The following is a 19,894-nucleotide window of genomic DNA, read 5'->3' on the forward strand; positions in this document are numbered from 1 at the left end:
AAAATACAAAAATAAAAATAAAAATAATTTATCCTAATATATAATGACATCCAAAACACTAGTATAAACAAAAAAAAACAAAAAACAAAAAAAAATCTAAAAGCATTGATCCAAACTTAAAAAATCATATTAATAATAAGATGAAATGAAACCTTTTTTTTTTTTTTTTTTTAAATTAGGGAATGAAGTTTTTAATTGAAGTTATAATCAAATCACATAATTGTGCTTTAAAAAGTTGTTAATCAAATACTAATTATAATTTTGATTATCATTTTTAGTGTGTAAACTCATGAACCAAACACACTATCAATGTTGTGGGAAGATATTAAATCCAAAGATTCAAGAGCAACAGATAATTGAGAAATAATAGAATGGTAAAAATAGCACTAACTATAGTTGTTTTGCTTAAATTAGTGCTAAAGGTCATAGTGTATGTGTATGTTGTGACGTTTTGTATGTGGGGTCCATATTTATTTACAAAGAAAATATTTGTCTTTTACCCCTAGTTTATGAGAGTTTCATGTTTGGTGTGATCCATCTGCCTAAGTGCCTAACCTTATCTTCTTGCATGGCAAGTAGGGTTTCAAGGCAAATTATACCATAGACCATGATCTACTTCAGATTCTATATGTGTAATTGACACATTAATACATTATATATATATGCAATTAATCGTTTCTATACATGTAAATACATTGAAGGTACATCAATAGTAATTATAGACACATAACATGATAACTACATGTACATAAACTGTTACCCAACATCTTATGTATTTGCAGTTAACCTATTATGTACCTACAATTAACAATTTATATGTATATAATTATTATATTATGTGTTTTACTGCTTTCAGTTTGTTTACTATTAACTGCAAAACATAATTTTTGAACAATAATTCACAATGCAATATGAATCATAATCTATAGTATAACAATTGGGATTTCAGGGGATTTGGACCTTGCAACATTGCAGTCGTTATATTATAGACCGCGGTGCACATGCACCGCGGTCAAAAACGGCGCCGTTTCTTTAAGTAAAGAAACGGCCCGCCGTTAGAGTTAACGGAGTCCGCTTGTTTGGTGTATTAAACACCAACTGACACTATAGTATATCTAAACTGACACTGCAGTTATATCAAAATGATACTGTAGTTATAGTGAAATGAAACTGCAGTGTATATAAAATGAAACTGAATAACATTTCACATATTTGAGTGTATATTGTACAATGAAGCTGTAATTATATCAAAATGATCATGTAGTTGTGTTTTAATGAAACTATAGTGTATATAAAATAAAATTAAATAACATTTTCACATATTTGAGTCTATAAATATCGAATGAAACTATAGTTATATCGAAATGAAACTGTAGTTGTGTTGAACTGAAACTGCAGTGTATACAAAATGACACTGAATAACAGAGTTACTTTTTGTAAAAGAGTGCGAAACGGCGGAAACAAACACTGTTTATTTTCATTTAAAAAAAAGACGCGCGGTGCATAATCGATTATGCACCGCGGTGCATAATATAATTTGCCGCAACATTGGCTTTGGGCTAGGTGAGATTTCGGCTAAGTGAGCTTTTGATTATGTGGGTTTTCAACTTTTAACTAGATGGGGCTTTGGATTATATATGGAGAAAAGATATTGATCTTGGGGATGAGATTGGGCCTTTCAGCTACCCAATACCATAACCTCGGCAAATTATGCTCTGAAACCGTGTCCACCAAACTGTTCATAATTATGAATATATAGTTAAAAAATTATGAACATATAGTTTTATAATTATGAACATAAAGTTGTGAGTATAATTATGAACATATAATTCTGTAATTATGAATATAGAGATTCAATAATTGTGAATATGAAGTTCAAAAATTATGAATATATAACTTTATAATTATGAACATATAGTTCAGTAATTGTGAATATAGAGTTCAATAATTATGAATATGAAGTTAAAACATTATGAATATATAGCTTTATAATTATAAACATATAGTTAAGTAATTATGAATATAAAACTGTGTCTACTTTGCAAGGTGGGCACGCAACATAACGATTGCATAACCTCGACAAATATCATTTGAACAAAATAAAATGAACAATAAAATTCACATATAAATATGACTTTGAGAGTCAAGATTCCATGTTCAAATAGTGCAATTAGGAATATTACAACTTACAAGGCTACCTCAGATCAGACTTTATAATGGGTTACTTAAGATTGTTGAGCACCCTACTATTAATGAATTCAACACGACTAACATGAGTAAAAAAAATATACTTAATGATATATTTGTCAAGAGTCGAACACAACTAAAAAATAAATAAAAATTAAACACAATTAACGAGGGACTAATATCTATTGTTTTGGAGGCAGCGCAATACTTGGAGCACCACAGATTTCTTACTGCAAGCCTCAAAATCTCCATTCCCACCGAGCTTTGATTCAGCCAGCAATAAAAGAAATAGACTGGAAGCTTGTCAGACAGCCAAGAGACCACCCCAACCATGAACCCATGGCTGAGAACGATCCTCTACAGCTCATCCCAATGAAGGACTAGAGCTGTTAATCACGCTCCAATCTCTTGGCCATAAATTCATCCACCAAGCTTGGTTTCCTGTCTCCTTAGAACTCAAGGATACAGAGATACGAGCCTATAGAACAAATCCTGTTCAAGTAAGGTCGTGTCATGTTGTTTCATTCACCAACTTATATTCACGTATCCAGCTTTATACATTTTCGATGTGAGACAAATTTCGCCTAAACTCTTTTAACAGAGTGTTGTTTTGTCCAGTAAATGTTGTTTGCATTCTTCCCATTACGGTCCTCAATACGTTTTCGCCGTTCCGCTTCCTGGTAGCCAATAACAATGACTCATATCTATTGTTTTAGAAGCCAATACATGAAGTGCTCTTTGTGTACTAGTGGTCTTCATCTTGTTGATGAATCTTTGTATTTACGGTACTCCAGGGTCTATTGCTTGGAAGGTAATTATCCTAACTGTTAGACTACAAATGCTTCCTGTTGATGAGCAAATGTATAATGTCAAAGCTTTGCATAGACAGAAACATGGAATTTCCATGGGATTATGCAGCTCCATTTTAAAGCATGAATCTAGCTAACAATGTTGTTACCCACTAATGAGAATCTCTTTTTAAACCTGTAGACCAAGATTCCATGGTCATGTATGACAGCTTTCTGAATTCCCAATAATAGCAGCAGATCAGAATGCATTTCTTGAAAATGTTTTCATCAAAAGGTGTAAACTTATTTGAAAATGCATATACTTTTTTGCACTTGTTAGATAAGGAGATCTAGAACACCCATAATCCATTGCTTGCAGAATAAAATGATTCAAGAGAACTGCGTTTGCCGGGAGTCGAACCCGGGTCTATTGCTTGGAAGGCAATTATCCTAACCGTTGGACTACAAACGCTATTGCGGTCTAAATTTGCTAGTATGCATTACAAATCTTTGATAAAAGGTGTGAAAGGGCTACAAACTACAAATTTCTTACTGCAGCTCTGCGAGCCTGAGGATCTGATAATCAAATATCAGAATGTCCATTCCCATGGTAGCTTTGATACACAAACAGCAAAAAAAAGGAAAAAGGTTGGAAGCCTGTCAGACAGCCAAGAGACCATCCCAACCATGAACCCATGGCTGAGAACAATCCTCTACGGCTCAGCCCAATGAAGGTCTGGAGCTGTTAATCACGCTCTAGTCTCTTGGCCATAGTTCATCCACCAGGCTTAGTTTCCTGTCTCCTTAGAACTCAAGGATACAGAGGTACGAGCCTATAGAACAGATCCTGTTCAAGTAAGGTCGTGATTATTCATCTCCTTCAACAACTTATATTGGGGTATCCGGCTTAATAGGTTTCCGATGTGGGACAAATTTCCATCTTTTAACAGTGTGTTCTTTGTGTTGTTTTGTCCAGTAAATGTTGCTTGCATTCTTTCTGATCTGATCTCAGTGATTTATTCAAAGGACCAGTCAATTGGAGGAATTATATAAAGCAGTTGGGAGAGAAAGGAGCAGACAATCTCAGAATCATGCCTCAACTTCTGGTCTTGATGAAGTTTTGTTATGGCACATCATTATCTCATCCAGAGGGAATCAATGTCTCTTAATCTAATAATAATCTGGTCAACAATTATTCTCTTGATGCCTTCTTTAGTGATGATAAATATAATGCTTCTTATCTTTCCTTTTTGGAAGACTGGAAAAGATAGCTGTATAATGTTCAAGACTACTATATACACACACACATATACAGAGAGAGAGAGAGAGAGAGCAGACTGCAGAGGAGAAGGGGTGGGGGTGGGGGGTAGAGTCCTTAACCAAGTAGGATTTTTTATGTTGTCCTTTACTTTGTACGGTTCCCATTATCCTGCAAGGCAATTCTGTGCTTAAATCCATTCCTGTTTGATGTTACACTTTATCTACCTACCATCCACTGTTGTTTGCTTTGCATGTTTTTTGTTGGCCTGGAGTTCTTATTTGGTTTCTCAGTGACATATATTGGGTACCTTTGGTTATACATGGAAACTAAATTCTTAACAATCTATATTATAACCATAACATAACTCGTCATAAACATAGTATGATTTGTCTAAAATGTGAAAAGATTGTTCAAATCATTCTTTCTAAAATATAAAAAATTGCATCTTAGAATTCCGATTTGATCGGATCAATGGTGTCGAACACTAGCTCAAAATTTTATCGATTGACGTGGACGAAGATGGTCTTACCTAAGATTGTCTTGTTTATTGAGGAATAAATCTATTAATATGAAATTGGAACTTCAAATAACCAGAGTGTTGTTGTTCAAGGTGAAAAATGCTAAAAAAGAATTGATCAATGAAATATTGGGTACTAGCAGAGTAAGTCAATGAGGTCAAGCCAACAAATATTTAAGAATCCAACAGAACAGTTCAAACTTAAAAATCCAAATATACTTTCTAAAAATACATACGTGCTATATATTTGAGATTATTCAGAATTTTCAAATCTATCAAAAATATGTGCCAGTAAACATTAAATAACATGCGTGAATAGTAAAAGAGTTGCCAAACATTCCCAAAAACCCATAACACAAATTGCTACAACTTGTAAAATCATGGCAATTTAGTGGAGTATTATCTTGTCAATGAACTTGTGGTCTAATAACATAAAATGACTTTTTTTAAATAAATCATGAGTTTGAGTCCTAGTGGGGTGATATTGACTATTAGTGGAGTAATATTGACTATTTGTGATTTAGTAGGTAGAGAAAGTAGTTATAAATAAATACTACTATACATTGTAATCATGATTGAAAAGGGCGTTCGAGGACGCTTACTTTAAATAGTGTTGCAAAAGACCCGCTTAGGTACCGATTAATCGGCGCTAGACGCTGGCCGAGCGCCTAGCGTTTCACCATAATCGGTGGTCTAGGCGGCTAGCTAGTTAGGGGGCTGACTAGGCCGCATAAGCACCGCCTATGCCACATAGGCGTTGACCTCTTAGGCACCGACTAGGCCGTCTAAGTACCAATTAGGTCGCCTAGCTAGTCGGCCGATTAGCTATGGTTCTCTTCTTTTTTAAATGGGTTATTTCAGTCAAAATGACATCATTTTTGAGCGAAATAACCCTAAATTGTTCAAACTCTATATGTTTTTAAGTTAATATTTAATATTTTAGTATTGACTATTAAAATATTAAATAATTTATAATTATCAAGTCTTAAAAAATTAAAAAATTTTAAATAAATTTTTAAAAATAAAATAAAATAAATAATACACGGGCATCTAGGCGCCGATTAATCCCCGTTTAGGTGCCCCGAGTGTCCGAAGAGTGCCTAACGATTTTTTTAATCATGACTTTAATAATTAATATTAAGCGGCCTAGCGACGTTTAGGAAGCCTAGTTGACTGACCATCTAGACCATCAATTATAGTGATACGTTAGGTGTTCAGCCAGCGTCAATCGGTGCTTAAGTTGAATTTTTGCAATGATAATAGAGTATTAACAAAAAATGGAGTATTATCTTGTTGTCAGTCAACCAACCAACCTATCCTCTGCTCTAGATTCAAAGTCAATAGGTCTTGCATTGCATTGCATTTCATAGTTAAGAGTATAGAAGGTTCTACGCCCCACGAGCCACGCCCGTCGTACGATCGAGAAACAATAAGACCGCCTCGATTTTAACGAAAACTGATATCAAACATTAAAAAATTATTGGAATGCAGTCCTAGATTTCACCCATAATTAGCTCCCAAACGAAAAACTGACATCTAGATTTCACCCATAATTGACTCCCAAACGGCCAATCCACCGCAATGACGCAGCTATCCTCCATCATCATGATAGAAACCCTAAAATTTACAGGTCGGTTGCCGCGTTAGCCGCCCCAGAAACGACCGCGTCAAACCTGCTTAAAACAGCCGTCTTTTTGGACTCATTTTTTAAGTCAAACCGCACCATCTGAAACCTACGCGTCGCCATATTTCTCTTCAACGGCTAGTTTCCCCCCTCGTATTCGCTGCGGAGTGGCCGGGTATTTAAACCCGAGTTTTGGATTCTGATAAATGTTAAAATTTTATCTGCAGTAACCGCATCCAGTAGTCAAAAATTCCCAAACAGGATACAGATAAAGTTTCTGAATTCGAAAAGTTTTTCAAGACTTTGTGGAGAAGAAGAAGAGATAGTTTGGAGGCAGTTAGTGGTTTCCTTTTTTGGAAAAACCGTTTCATCCATCTAAATTAACTGCTGCCAAGAGTTAAGCTTTGGAATCTAGGTATAAATCGGAGGTTGTGTTGTTGATTGATTTGGGTGTCTGGGTTTGATTGGATTGGGGTAAAGATCAGATCTTGGAATTTGGGTTTTTCCGGGAAGGCGGAGATAATGACTTTGGGGAAAAAGGATGAAGGGATAGTGAGGAGCCATTCTTTTGGGAGGAAAAGGGTGGTTCTGTCAAGTGCTTTACAGATTGATGATTTCATTTCCGGCACAGAAACAAAGAAGCATTGCAGGGAGGTTTCGTTTCCCAGTTCTGACAAGTCTCCTCTGGAATCCTTGCCTCAAGATGTTCTGGTAAGTTTAGAACTCAATTTGCATCTTATCTATATGAATATGAATATGAAGAAGAAGAAGAGTTTTCTTTTAATTTGTTTAGTTTCTTATGTAATCTGCAGATTAGGATAATTTTTGGGGTTGATCATGATGATTTGAGCAGGCTGTTTCATGTCTCCAAGACCATTCGAGAAGTGGTAAGCCTCATCAATTCTGGGAAATTAAGAATTTTGATTGATTGATTGTTGCATTGGCACTGATATGGTTCTTGTTTTTGTTATGCACCAGACAATGATCGCTAAGAAGTTGCATTTTGAGTATAGTACACCCAGAAAAACCATGGATTCTCAAAACCTTATTGGTTTCGAGGATTCTATGGATTACAATGAAGTTGAAGCACCAAATGCTCCAAGACAGACAAGAGTTCCAAAGCTAAGGTTAAGCCATAAGAAGTTGTCTGGGATTGCCGTAGCCCTGTTTCAATGAAAGTGCTGTGAGAATTGCTGTTTTGGACAAAGGTTGTTTTGCCAAACTTCCACTTGTAAATGTCACAGAAATTTCCAGAGGCCCTTCTTCTTCAACATTCTTGTTGAAGACTGGGTTGTCTGTAAGAAAAATGATTTGATTTATTAGCCATTCTGGGCTGCATTGGCTCTTCCATTTTCATGTATAGCAAATTTTTTGAGGCAATGAAATAAAAATGCATTTCTTTTTTCATTCACCACATATCGAAACCGTTCCATTTCAAGAAAATACTGAGATACTTGTCCATTTCAAGAAAACATACTTGAAAGAAACAATTTCATTCCAAGAAAACACAAATACTTGCCATAAATCGTTTCATGTCAAGTAAATACTGAGATGCTTGCTTATTTTAATAAAATATTAAAATATTTGATACCGAAATACTTGGCAGTGTTCATTTCAAGAAAATACTGAAATACCCATACTTAGAACGGAAGTTTTTTAGTTTTTACAGTGCTAATAGGCGGATTTTTTGAGTTGAATTGTCTCACATATAGGGCAACTTTGCTTAGTGTGACAAAGTACCATGTTGTTATACACTAAGAACTTTTAGGATGGGACAGAGAAGGGGCCAAAGCCATGTGAATCTGTGACAAGCTTTTCCCTACCCACAACTTAAAAGGTTTGGTCTTTGGTTTGCTTTTGAATGTTTTGCCCGCATTAATTTCAAACATATATGGTATCAACTTTAATTTAGGTAAACCATGTATGGGGGTAGATGGTTGTAGTTTAGGTTGAATTGATGATGAAATCTTTTAATTTGTCTGCCACAATCAGCTAACCAACACCCATTCCACCACCTATATGTCCATCTACCATGGGGGCCAAACCTCAAACTTTTCACACGTGCATATTTCCATATTGTTAACCAATAACAAGGGCAATCATACTTGTTACAATTTTGGGATTACTTGAATTAGTGATGGAGTAATTGGGTATGGCCCACTCATGTTGGGTTCAACCTAATTTATCTTGGAAGATCTTATTAGTTTCACTTAATTCGATCACTTTAAAAAGATTACACTAACTAGAATATTAGCCTTTATAAAATCTTGTTAACTTAACCTGACTCATATTGAAAAAGGTAATCCATAGTCCTTATCTAGGGGCATCATTGCCTCTCTAGAAGTAATGGTCCATAGCCCTTGTCTAGGCACATTGTGGGTCCTTGAAGACTCTTGTTAATTCGCTCACCTTGGAAGAATTGGTCCATAGCCCTTGTCTAGTGGCATTGTTGGCCCCTCCATTTCAAGAGAAATAGTCCATAGCCCTTGTCTAGGGACATTGTGAGCTCCAAAAGACTCATGTGGTTAATTCACATTAATTAATACTCTAAATAAGTAAATGGTCAAAATTGCTTATAGAAAGAGTAACTGATCAACCAATCATAATTAGTTTTTGGTAGTAACTAAACGCTACAAAAATATGTATGAATTTACCCTCATTATAAACACTAGTGTATAAATTTTAAAAATTTATAAATCAGTTTAAAATATATCTTGCTATTTACCTCATCAAATTTTTGTGTGGACCAACTTGTTGGCCTCCGAAGCATCAATTTTTTTTTTAAATGGTCAAAATTCACAATCATTATTGTGTGGACCATGATCCACACAAGTTGCATGAATCATATTTTGTATACGATAACATAATATATATTCAGTACAAAAATAATTTATATTGTATTCAGGGGATGTACATTATTTTTATATTGAGTATACATTATATTGTATAATGTACATACTGTACAAAAATAATATACATTTAGTATATTAAAAATGTACTTTTTGTTATAATTTAGGTTCACATAACACTGTGTAGACCATGGTCTATGCAATAATTTGCCTTAAACCCATTCCCCTCCCCCACCGGCTTCCATTTCCAAAAGAAGAAAAAGCTGGACACGCTATCTCCAATGAAGATATGGTACGTACTGTATATATGTTTCTAACCTGGCCATTAGGCGCACAAATATTTCAATTTTTTGGGGATTAATTAAGTAGAAATGGATGAATGATGAAATACAGTGCATCTATCCTGTGAGCAGAGGACATCATTTTCTTGAAAGTGTGTACCTATACCTACATGCATGGCCGGCCTGGCAAAGAAAGAGTACGTGGTAGACCAGTGGCGGCAAACAAGAGGGGTCACCACCACTTCCGACCTTTTCTCTTTGTAAAAAACCAATGCACATACGTGTCTGCTACCTTTTTTTCTTCTTCTTCTAGTAGCTAGTTGGATGATGTCCATGGTGATTAATTATGGGTTGGGTTTTCAATAAGCTAAGCTGTTGTTTTCCCTGGGGACACCTTTCCTCTTTCTGCACACCGCATGTTAAGTTCATGTTCATGCCACCCTCTCAATGCCGTGTCCCTTCATCTCATTATTATATGTACCTCGCCTGGTGTTTTCCACTTCCATCATTTTATTATAACCATTTTTTTTTCTAGTTTAGTTCTCAATAATTAATTTGATTATTGGACCATTGATGTAATATCGAGTAACGATTTGATCTAACATGTTTAACTCAATAATATTGGTAGATTTGGTTTGAGAAATGTATGACCCAAACCGGCCGGCCTGATAGTACTATACGTCCAAGCCTATCAGACATGTGGACTAGATAGTATTAATTAGATGTGATCTAATGTGCCACACATACAGTCATTGTTAGCTGTTGTAGCATTGGAGCCCTTACCTGATCATTGTGTCCAGTATTAAGAGTGTGTTGTGTGTAACATAAGACTTAATTACAACTCCTCTTATTCTTCGGCTTTTCCCACCTCAAGTCTCAAATATTGAGTTGTAATTTTCGGAATTCGAATTGTCAGGCTTGAGGAGTTTGGCTCCTCGCCTAGCCAGCCAATCTAGGGGGTTTTTCTTTAATTTCCCCAAAACGCCATTCCTAAACGTTGCTTTGAGCAGACCGCTGTTCCAAACTACTGGTTAACTAAACAAGGTAATTGGCATTTTGACCATGGTCAAAATGCTAAAGATGGTGGATCTGTCAAAAATTTGACGGATCCTCCATTTATTAAACATGGCCAAATGGCAAGCATGTTTTTAATTATTCCCGCAATTAATCATTAATGTACCAAATTGGTTCTCATGGACTATGAGGTGGTTATAATATGATATCTAATATATATATATATATATATATATATATATATATATATATATATATATATATAGTAAAGTGTAAGGGTAGGAATTATAATGAACAAATAATATCTAACAATTATTACTAATTGACAGGATACACAAAGTGGGCAACATGGGAATGAATTTAAGGTGGAACTACATATAAGAAGACATGGGAATATCATTATAGGAAAAATGGACAGAAATGTTGATGTGATGAAAAGGCAAGGAAAAAGATGGCCAGTGGATCAAAGTGGAAAATGTCGCTATAAGCCAAACTAGTAGCGATTTCCATACACAATATATCTATATTTTTTTTAATCACAAGAGAAATCGCATCCATTACTCAAAAGTGTATACTAAATAATCTCGTTCTTATATAATAGTCTACAAATCACATAAAAGAAAAAAATCTTTCATGACAGAATTCGATCGAAGAGATGTTAATAATAATCAAACTCATGATTTTTAAATACAAAAATTATGTTCTACCCACTTGGCCACTAATTTAACACTCTCTAAGCCAAACATCCATACATACTAAAAATACAAACATGTGAATTTATATTATTGTAGAAAATGAACATTTATCTCCACCAAAAATAAAATAATTTCCATTAATTGAGTATAAAAACATAAATTAATATAGATATAACAACAAAAATAAACTTTTTAAATGTAATAATTTGGCAGATGGTAAGCGAATGACTAATACGTACAATCACACTCGCTATATATGTTTTCTAATTAAATTCGAATTAGTTTTATAAATAATATAAATTTTAAAATGAGCAGGATCATTTTCATAAATATTACAAAGTTTTGTTTATTTTCAATCATTATATTTACTAGATCAATGTTTTAAATTAGTCCTCATGTCCTCACCTAAGCATAGGTCATATATATATATATATATATATATATATATATATATATATATATATATATATATATATGACAACACACCAATGACAACAGTTAAATAAAATCGTTGTCTTTAAAAAATTGTTGTCGTTGTGGTGTTTTTTTCTTACAAAATGCACAAAGATAACACACTTATAACAGCGGTTAGGTAAAACCCGTTGTTTTGACAAAAGTGTTGCGCCAAAGACAACAATTTTAGACAAAACTGTTGTCTTCAACTCTTTTGTTAAAAACTATTTTCTTTGTAGTATTATCTATACGCATTTTTGTTGTAATGCATATTCTGTTCCTTACATATTTTATTAGTATTACTAATTCCATCAAAATTCATTTCGTGAATCAAAGTTGTTGTGATTGTATAATTTTTTTAAATAAAAATAAAATAAAAAGATGTCAACATTTATCAAGAAAGCTTTCCACACACGTATACAGAAGATATATTGCATATATAAATATATATCCTCCATCTCCCTGGAGTTTTGATTCCAATCTTTCATGGAGGATAAAGGGAAGCTTGCAGGGAAACTGAACTGTTCCTTCATGGCCATGGCTTTATTCGGGGAAACAATTTCCTCACTGTCTTCAAGCCCTCTATTCTCCGCCATTATCACTCTCTATATGCTCATCCTCCTCTACTTCCCCTCCCTTTTCCGGGGCCTCGTTTTCTCTCCGGTCATCATTTCCACCTCCGTTCTATTGTTCTCCCTCCTCCGCCTGGGCGCCGAGCAGAGAACCGCCCGGCTCGAGCCGGAAAAGTGCTTCGTGTCGGTGGACCGGGTGCCGCCGCCATTAGAGTCTCTGCTTGATTCTTGCAACAGTGACCCGGACCCGTTCTATTCGGAGCCTTTTGTGGAGTGGGACGTGAGAGCTCCGCTGGAGGTTATATATGAAGAGGGAGGAGAAGAGGACGACGACGTTTTGGAGGGGAAGAGAGCGGCGGAGATGGGTGGCGGCGGCGGCATTCAAAGGTACGACTCTCTGTCGCTTTATTATCCGGAAACGGATTCGGATACTTCGTCGGAGGGGGATTTTCCGGTGATCGGAGAGTGGGAGTCTCTGGAGACAATGTGCTTCCGGTGGGAAGAGGAGGATAGAGAAGAGTTGATTGAGATTGAGTTGGATGGGAAGAGGAATATGGTTAGTGAGCTTGAAGAAGATGATAATCTGATCGAGATCGACCTTTCTCCGGCGTGATAATGCTTTTTACGGCGGAGGAACGGTGGGGTTCCCGATGAGGTTTAGCTTTTGTAGTTAAATGAATTAACAAAAACCAATACGTACTTACTACTTTAGGAAAGAGTGAATGAGTGATGCTGCCTAAAAATGTCATTAAGCAATAAGCACTTAATCCAAAGGATTTGCTTATTTGCAGATAGAAATGACCAATATATCCTCAACTTTTTTTTTTTTTTTTTTACTTTTTACTTTTTTTTTTTGTTGTTGGGTGACATGTTAATCAATTTATTTTTGTTTACTGCATTGCTATTCGCCCCTCGCATGGTGAAGTAAATCGAATAAGAGGTCACTCTTTTCATTGAGCACATAATATATGAATATAAATGTGTAGTCCGCGTCACACCATAATGATATTCCTGGTGTGTGCGATGGACAAGACTACTACAGTGCAATATATTTAGCACAAAGAGAGTCAATACTGCATCCACTAAGACTTGAACGCATAACCTCCCATATGAGAGAGCAACTTGGTGCCACTAGACCACAATGTCATTAGCAGCAATTATTATTTTTTTTTTGAAAGGTAACTATTTACTTCTTCCTTTAATTTGTTTTTGTTTTATTGACTAATTTAAATTCACTTTGAGTGGCACTCACATAGTTATTAGCTTTAGCTTCCTTTTCCAGTTTTTTATTTTTTTATTTTTTTATAAACATATATTGTATTTGTTGCATTAACGGTTGATCTTATAATTTATTAATGAAAAATACTTGGTGTACTTCCATTTTATATTCCCAACTTGTACTTCCTCTCACATGTTTTTGATGTAAACATTTTTTCTGTGGACCCACATGATGAAAATAATTAATCCTTGTTTGTCACATCAGGGAATATAAGTAAGGGAGTAGAATATGAGAGTAAGCATAGTAGAACTCTTTATTAATTGCTCCAAAATCTCAATTCACCTAGACAAACTTGAGATACTAATTAATTTGGAAACATTTTTCTGTGGACTCACCTGATGAAAATAATCCATCCTTGTTTGTTACGTCAGGGAGTATAAATAAGGAGAGTAGAATTTGAGAGTATGCATAATAGAATTCTTTATTAATTGCTCCAAATTGTCAATTCACCTAGACAAACTTGAGATACTAATTAATTTGGAATTTATATGCCTAATTAAGTTACAAGGCAACTTGCCTAAATTTTAATTTTAATAATAATAATAATATAATTCCCCTTTTGAGCCACTATTGGGCTTGAAAGTTGCCTCTACAAAGTCTAAAGTCTAAACCCAAAATTGATTGCGGGTTGACTTTTAAAAAAATATATATATAAATATTCCTTATTATTATTTTAAAAATAATAAGGTAAGATCATGCTATATATTGACATACACCCCTACAATTATATCATGTCACGATATTTTTTATTGAATACATAGATTCTTTATTAACTTAGGGTATGAACAATTAATTTACTAGTAATTCTCCTGTTTAATATGGAAGTGACTAATAAAGAGAGATAATATAAAGATGAGAATCATTTCTTAACATGTTAATAATGGGTAAAAAAAAGTTAATTAAACTTCTATATTTTGTGTCAATTTTAGCTAAATCTTTCAATTTAAACAATTCAATATTAAAATTTTTATATCATCCAACAATTATATTCAAAATTTAAAATTGACAATTTAATATCAAACTTTGTATAATATATAGCGGCATACAAATGTTATATAATATAAATATTTGGTATTACATTGTCAAAATTAAAAAAAAAAAATTGAATGTATCACAAACAGGGAAAATGGCACTTTTTCCCCCTATGTTATATACTTATAGCACTTTTTCCCCCTCAATTATTTATGTAAGCACATTAGCCCCCTCAATTATTTTAAAAGTGGTGGTTTTCCCCCCTAATATATTAAATTGACATTTCTACCCTTAAAGTAAACATTTTATTTATTTTACTTCTCCAACAAATTATTGCGTATATGTAGCTATTACCACGGTTCGGTTCGAACTGAACCAGACACTATAGCAATCGAATTAAAACTTTTCAGTTATGATTCAGATCTAGAACCCAATATTTGGATTTCAATTTATTAAATTTAAGAATAAAAAAAATTGGATCATGAACCGGCGGTTCCGGATCCCGTTCGCGATTTTGAACTGCCTATATTTTAAAATTTTATTTTTTATTTTAAAATAGTTTAAATTCAACAATAAATGTATTTTATTTTTTCAGTTCGGAACATGAACCAGCCATTCCAGTTCGCGATTTTAATAAACTCTAAATATCGCGTTTTGATTATAAATTGTAATTGGAATATTTTGGTTTGGTTACTATAGTATCTGGTTTGAACCAAATTATAGTAATAATTTATTGGAGAATAAAAATAAATGAAATATTTATTTTAAGGGCAAATATGTCCATTTAACATTTCAGGGGGAAAAAGAGCCACTTAAATAATTGAAGGGAAAAAAATGCTATAAGTATATATCATAGGGGGAAAAAGTGCCATTTTCCCTCACAAACATAAATAATGTTTTTTTTTTTTTTTAACCGACAAGCCTTAATAGCAATTCCAAGTATATGTTAGGAAGGTGATTGATTGTATGTAAACGTGGATTGAATCGCCTATAATGTTGGAGACCAAATCTGTGCATACATGTGAACAATGAGCCGTCATTTGACCACTCTCCCAAACTTTATTTTAATTACATTTTATACATATTTATAATATTAATATAGAGATTTTACTGGTTAGCTAGAAAATAACGATGTTGTTGCGTACATTCAATTATTTATAGGGTACGTAATTAAATTAAATATTAGTCTAAAATAATAATATTTTATGTTTAATTCCAATGACTTCACCCTTTTATTTCCTTTTTTTTTTAAAGGCATCTATATATTTTCTGTTAGTAAATATTTGTTTCAGTTTACAAATTAGATTCCTATTCAAATTGTTATTCCGTACTAAATTATTTGTTCTAATTAGGATTCAACGAAGAGTAACTAACAATTGAGTTAATTATCGAAATGGTCCCTTGACTATATCAAAATTATCAATTTGGTTCTTAATTATTTTTTTGCCTAATTAGGTCTCTCAACTTTAAAAATATTAATCAATTTGGTATTCTGTTGTTTAGCCGTCATATGTCTGTTTACTTAGAATTAAATTGATAATTTCGCTATAGTTAAGTGACCATTTAGGTAATTAACTTTTCGTTTTAATAAAAGAAATGATGCATGTGATGATCGAAATGATATTTTGACTATAACAAAATTATCAATTTGGTTTCAAGTAAACAGATGTTTGACGGCTAAATAAACGAATGACCAAATTACTTAAAGATTTTTAAAGTTGAAGAACTTAATTAGAAAAAAAATAATTAATGACCAAATTACTAATTTTGGTAATTTTATGAACTGGCAGCGGCGTGTATTTCTTGGGCGTCAAGTCAAGCTAGCCACCCCAGGAATGGTGGAAACAAAAGAAGCGTCGTGACGGCTGTTCTTCCTCCAACCTCTTTGGCAAGAAGTAGGTTTTTCCTTTCATATAATTCTTCTTTTTGATTTTCTACGCATGCGTTACATATTCTCTGCCGACCACAGCTAACCACCTCCTCTGCTTTTTCATTTCTTTCCACAAATACATACGCATATAGCATTCATAGCTACAATATAATATACACTCAGCAGATTTGATCGAACTCGATCTGAAGTTTTGGAAGATCAAGATTCAAGATGCAGAGAGCAACACTGATTCAGAGGTTTTCTAACACCTTCCGCGCCAATTCTAAGCTTTCTAAGCTGCTCATTGTTGTTACTGTCAGGTACTTTTCTTTTGTTATTCTTTAGATTTTTTCCAGTTTTATTTTCATAGCTTTGTTTCATGATGAGTATGTTTTTGTGTATAGACAGTGTTGTGTAACTATCTGCATTCATTTTCCCCGTATAATCTTCTGTGTTTTCCCTTTTGAATCATTGATCTGGTGTATGGTTATGGTTATTGTATTTTTATATACATCTTTGTTGTGCAGGGAAAACTCATATATGTGTGCCTTCTCTGTGTCTTGGTGTTGTGTGTTTTCTCTTCAGTTTTCTTTTTCTAAAGTTGTGTTTTTTCTTCATATATATGGTAGTGGTGGAAGTCTTGTGGCATACTCTGAAGCAACAAAGCCATATCACATTGGTGATGATGTCAATGGCAAGAGAAAGAAAGTGGTGGTACTTGGAACTGGTTGGGCTGCAACTAGTTTCTTGAAAAATCTGAAGGATCCTTCATATGATGTCCAGGTGATATCACCCAGAAATTACTTTGCATTTACTCCTTTGCTGCCAAGTGTAACATCTGGCACAGTTGAAGGCCGCAGCATTGTTGAACCAATTCGAAACATTATCAGAGGGGTATGTATGTTGAGCAGCAAAAAACCAAAATTTTTCTTAAGCAATTACTTATTCGGTTATCCCAGATTGTTCTTAAAGACTGTGGTTGTTACAATTTTCTGCAGAAAAATGTGAATATGCATTACTCTGAAGCTGAATGTGTCAAGATTGATGCAAAAAACAAAAAAGTTTATTGTCGAACTAATCTGAACACTGAAGAGAAGGAAGAATTTGCTGTTGATTATGATTACCTTGTGGTTGGTGTTGGAGCTCGTGTGAATACATTCAACATTCCCGGTGTAGTAGAGAATACCTATTTCTTGAAGGTAATATAAAAAACACTTTTTTTTTGTATGTATTATGAACTGCCAGTTTAGCTTCTCTGATTAAGACATTGCAGTCTGGATCTTCAAAGATTAAAAATGGCCAATTGAATGTCTGTAGGAAGTGGAAGATGCCCAGAGAATCCGAAGGTCTGTTATAGACTGTTTTGAGAAAGCCAGTCTACCTAACCTCAGTGATGAAGAGAAGAAAAGAATGCTTCATTTTGTTATTGTTGGTGGCGGCCCAACTGGTGTGGAATTTGCAGCACAGCTCCATGATTTTGTCAGTGATGAAGTAGTTAGATTATACCCAAAGGCCAAGGATTTCGTGAAGATAACACTGGTTGAAGCAACAGATCATGTATTGAATATGTAAAGTTCTCTTCTTTTTACTCACTCTAGCAAGCTTACTATTGGTTCCTTTTTCCAAGTTTTTTCTCATTTTTATTTTTTCCCCCACATCTAACCTCGATTTCACTACAGGTTTGACAAAAGAATCACAGCTTTTGCTGAAGAGAAGTTCAAGAGAGATGGAATTGATGTGAAGACAGGGTCAATGGTTGTGAAGGTATCAGATAGCGAAATTTCTACTAAAGATGCAAAACGCGGGGAGGTAACCTCTACACCTTATGGAATGGTTGTATGGTCTACTGGCATTGGGATTCGACCTGTGATAATGGATTTTATGAAGGAGATTGGTCAGGTATAAGTATTCTTTGGCTGTTTGGGTTGAAACTTATGATATGTTTCTATATGCTTAAGAATGAATATATGCTCTAGTTATCATCCACTGAAGTGATCCGCCTGTACAGGGCAATAGACGTGTTCTTGCAACAGATGAATGGCTAAGGGTTGAAGGATGTGACAATGTATATGCAATAGGGGACACTGCCACTATCAATCGACGCAAAGTTATGGTAAGCATATCTTTTGTGTAGTTGAGTATAGTAAGAACAAGGAAAAAAGCTTGGCATTGTGTATCTGGAAACATAGTAGGTACTAATTGTGTTAGTGTTTCTGTAATTGAAAATTTATCCAGGAGGATATTGCGGCTATATTTCGTAAGGCAGATAAGGATAGCTCTGGAACATTAACAGTTAAAGATTTCCAAGAAGTCCTTGCTGATGTGTGTGAAAGATATCCTCAAATGGAGCTATACTTGAAGAGCAAACAGATGAGAAGTCTGGTTGATTTGGTGAAAGAAGGAAAAGGGGATGATGTTAAAGAACCTGTTGAGGTTGATATTGAAGAGTTCAAATCAGCTCTCTCCAAAGTGGATTCTCAGATGAAGAATCTTCCTGCCACGGCTCAGGTTTGGTGCCCACAAAGATTCTTGTTCTGGCATTTCAGACAGACAGACATCCTCAGATTTTACTAACATGATGTAATCTCAGGTTGCATCTCAGCAAGGCGTTTATCTTGCAAATTGCTTTAACCGCATGGAAGAGTGCGAAAAGAATCCAGAGGGTCCAATCCGGTTTAGGGCAGAAGGGCGCCACCGCTTCCATCCCTTTAGGTATATGATGGTTTCTATGTTCCCTGCACAATATTGGATTTCCAGAACAAAACATTTTAGTCTGTTTGGGAGGGAAGCAAAACTGTCAAAAGTGCATGGTTTTGGATATCTTCTTTACTGAAAAGTTTGTTGCTTTGCTTTAGATACAAACACTTTGGACAATTTGCACCTCTGGGAGGAGAGCAAACAGCAGCACAGCTTCCTGGAGACTGGGTTTCAATCGGCTATGGAACACAATGGCTTTGGTATTCTGTCTATGCCAGGCGAGTTTCCTTTCCTCATTATAATGTACAAAATTATAATTTGCATAAATCAATTGAAAATTCCTATATCTCTTAATCTTCAGCAAGCAAGTTAGCTGGCGTACAAGAGCATTGGTGGTGTCTGACTGGATGAGAAGATTCATTTTTGGGAGAGACTCTAGCCAACTCTGAGTGAGCTCTTATACACACATCTTATGGACTCTAATGAGAGTTTATTGAGGCATTCTTTCACTTACTAAAACTCAGAAATTCTTTACTGTTATTTTTCCACATTCAATTCTTTCAAGAAACTCGAATTTGCAGCTGATTAGCTCTGTCAAGAACACCTTTGGTTTCCAGTTTTGAGTTTTCAATCAATAATCAGGAAACAGGGAAATTACTTTTTGTTGTCTTTCTATGCAGAATGTTAACTACTTACTGGATGTAAATTGTGCTTAAATCTTCTAAATAGGAAGTCAAATGATCATTATAACAGCATCAGAAATAGACAACCAGAATCTTGATCATTAAATGTTCAGTAGGGAAATGAAAATGCTATTTAGGTTTTCCTAGCTAAG

General features: G+C 34.5%; 3 protein-coding genes and 1 non-coding gene across 6 annotated transcripts; 3 read left to right on the forward strand and 1 right to left on the reverse strand.

Moving 5' to 3' along the window:
- Positions 1–3,375: 3,375 nt before the first annotated feature.
- On the reverse strand, positions 3,376–3,447 carry TRNAG-UCC. The gene has a single exon. It is a non-coding gene; the product is annotated as a tRNA-Gly (tRNA).
- A 3,149-nt stretch (positions 3,448–6,596) lies between these two features.
- LOC109165362 (F-box protein At1g61340-like) lies at positions 6,597–7,788 on the forward strand. The gene is made up of 3 exons (XM_019314085.1): positions 6,597–7,088; positions 7,190–7,264; positions 7,356–7,788. Exons 1-3 carry the CDS (start codon positions 6,900–6,902, stop codon positions 7,551–7,553), a joined length of 462 nt encoding a protein of 153 aa, XP_019169630.1. The 5' UTR covers positions 6,597–6,899; the 3' UTR covers positions 7,554–7,788.
- Positions 7,789–12,155: 4,367 nt separating this feature from the next.
- On the forward strand, positions 12,156–12,854 carry LOC109164817. Its single transcript, XM_019313363.1, has one exon. It carries the CDS (start codon positions 12,156–12,158, stop codon positions 12,852–12,854), a length of 699 nt encoding a protein of 232 aa, XP_019168908.1.
- A 3,476-nt stretch (positions 12,855–16,330) lies between these two features.
- Positions 16,331–19,757, forward strand: LOC109165358 (external alternative NAD(P)H-ubiquinone oxidoreductase B2, mitochondrial-like). Of its 3 annotated transcripts, none has more exons than XM_019314081.1 (11): positions 16,331–16,387; positions 16,515–16,682; positions 16,992–17,256; positions 17,361–17,561; positions 17,680–17,930; positions 18,042–18,261; positions 18,371–18,475; positions 18,598–18,870; positions 18,953–19,074; positions 19,218–19,337; positions 19,421–19,732. In XM_019314081.1, exons 2-11 carry the CDS (start codon positions 16,594–16,596, stop codon positions 19,506–19,508), a joined length of 1,734 nt encoding a protein of 577 aa, XP_019169626.1. In that variant the 5' UTR covers positions 16,331–16,387; positions 16,515–16,593; the 3' UTR covers positions 19,509–19,732. The 3 variants fall into 3 exon arrangements, with proteins under 3 accessions (XP_019169626.1, XP_019169627.1, XP_019169625.1); XM_019314082.1 differs by having other exon boundaries at positions 16,369–16,387; positions 16,542–16,682; XM_019314080.1 differs by lacking the exon at positions 16,331–16,387 and having other exon boundaries at positions 16,418–16,682; positions 19,421–19,757.
- Positions 19,758–19,894: the final 137 nt, after the last annotated feature.

Source organism: Ipomoea nil, unplaced genomic scaffold (assembly GCF_001879475.1).
Source record: "Ipomoea nil cultivar Tokyo-kokei standard unplaced genomic scaffold, Asagao_1.1 scaffold3069, whole genome shotgun sequence".
NCBI lineage: Eukaryota > Viridiplantae > Streptophyta > Magnoliopsida > Solanales > Convolvulaceae > Ipomoea > Ipomoea nil.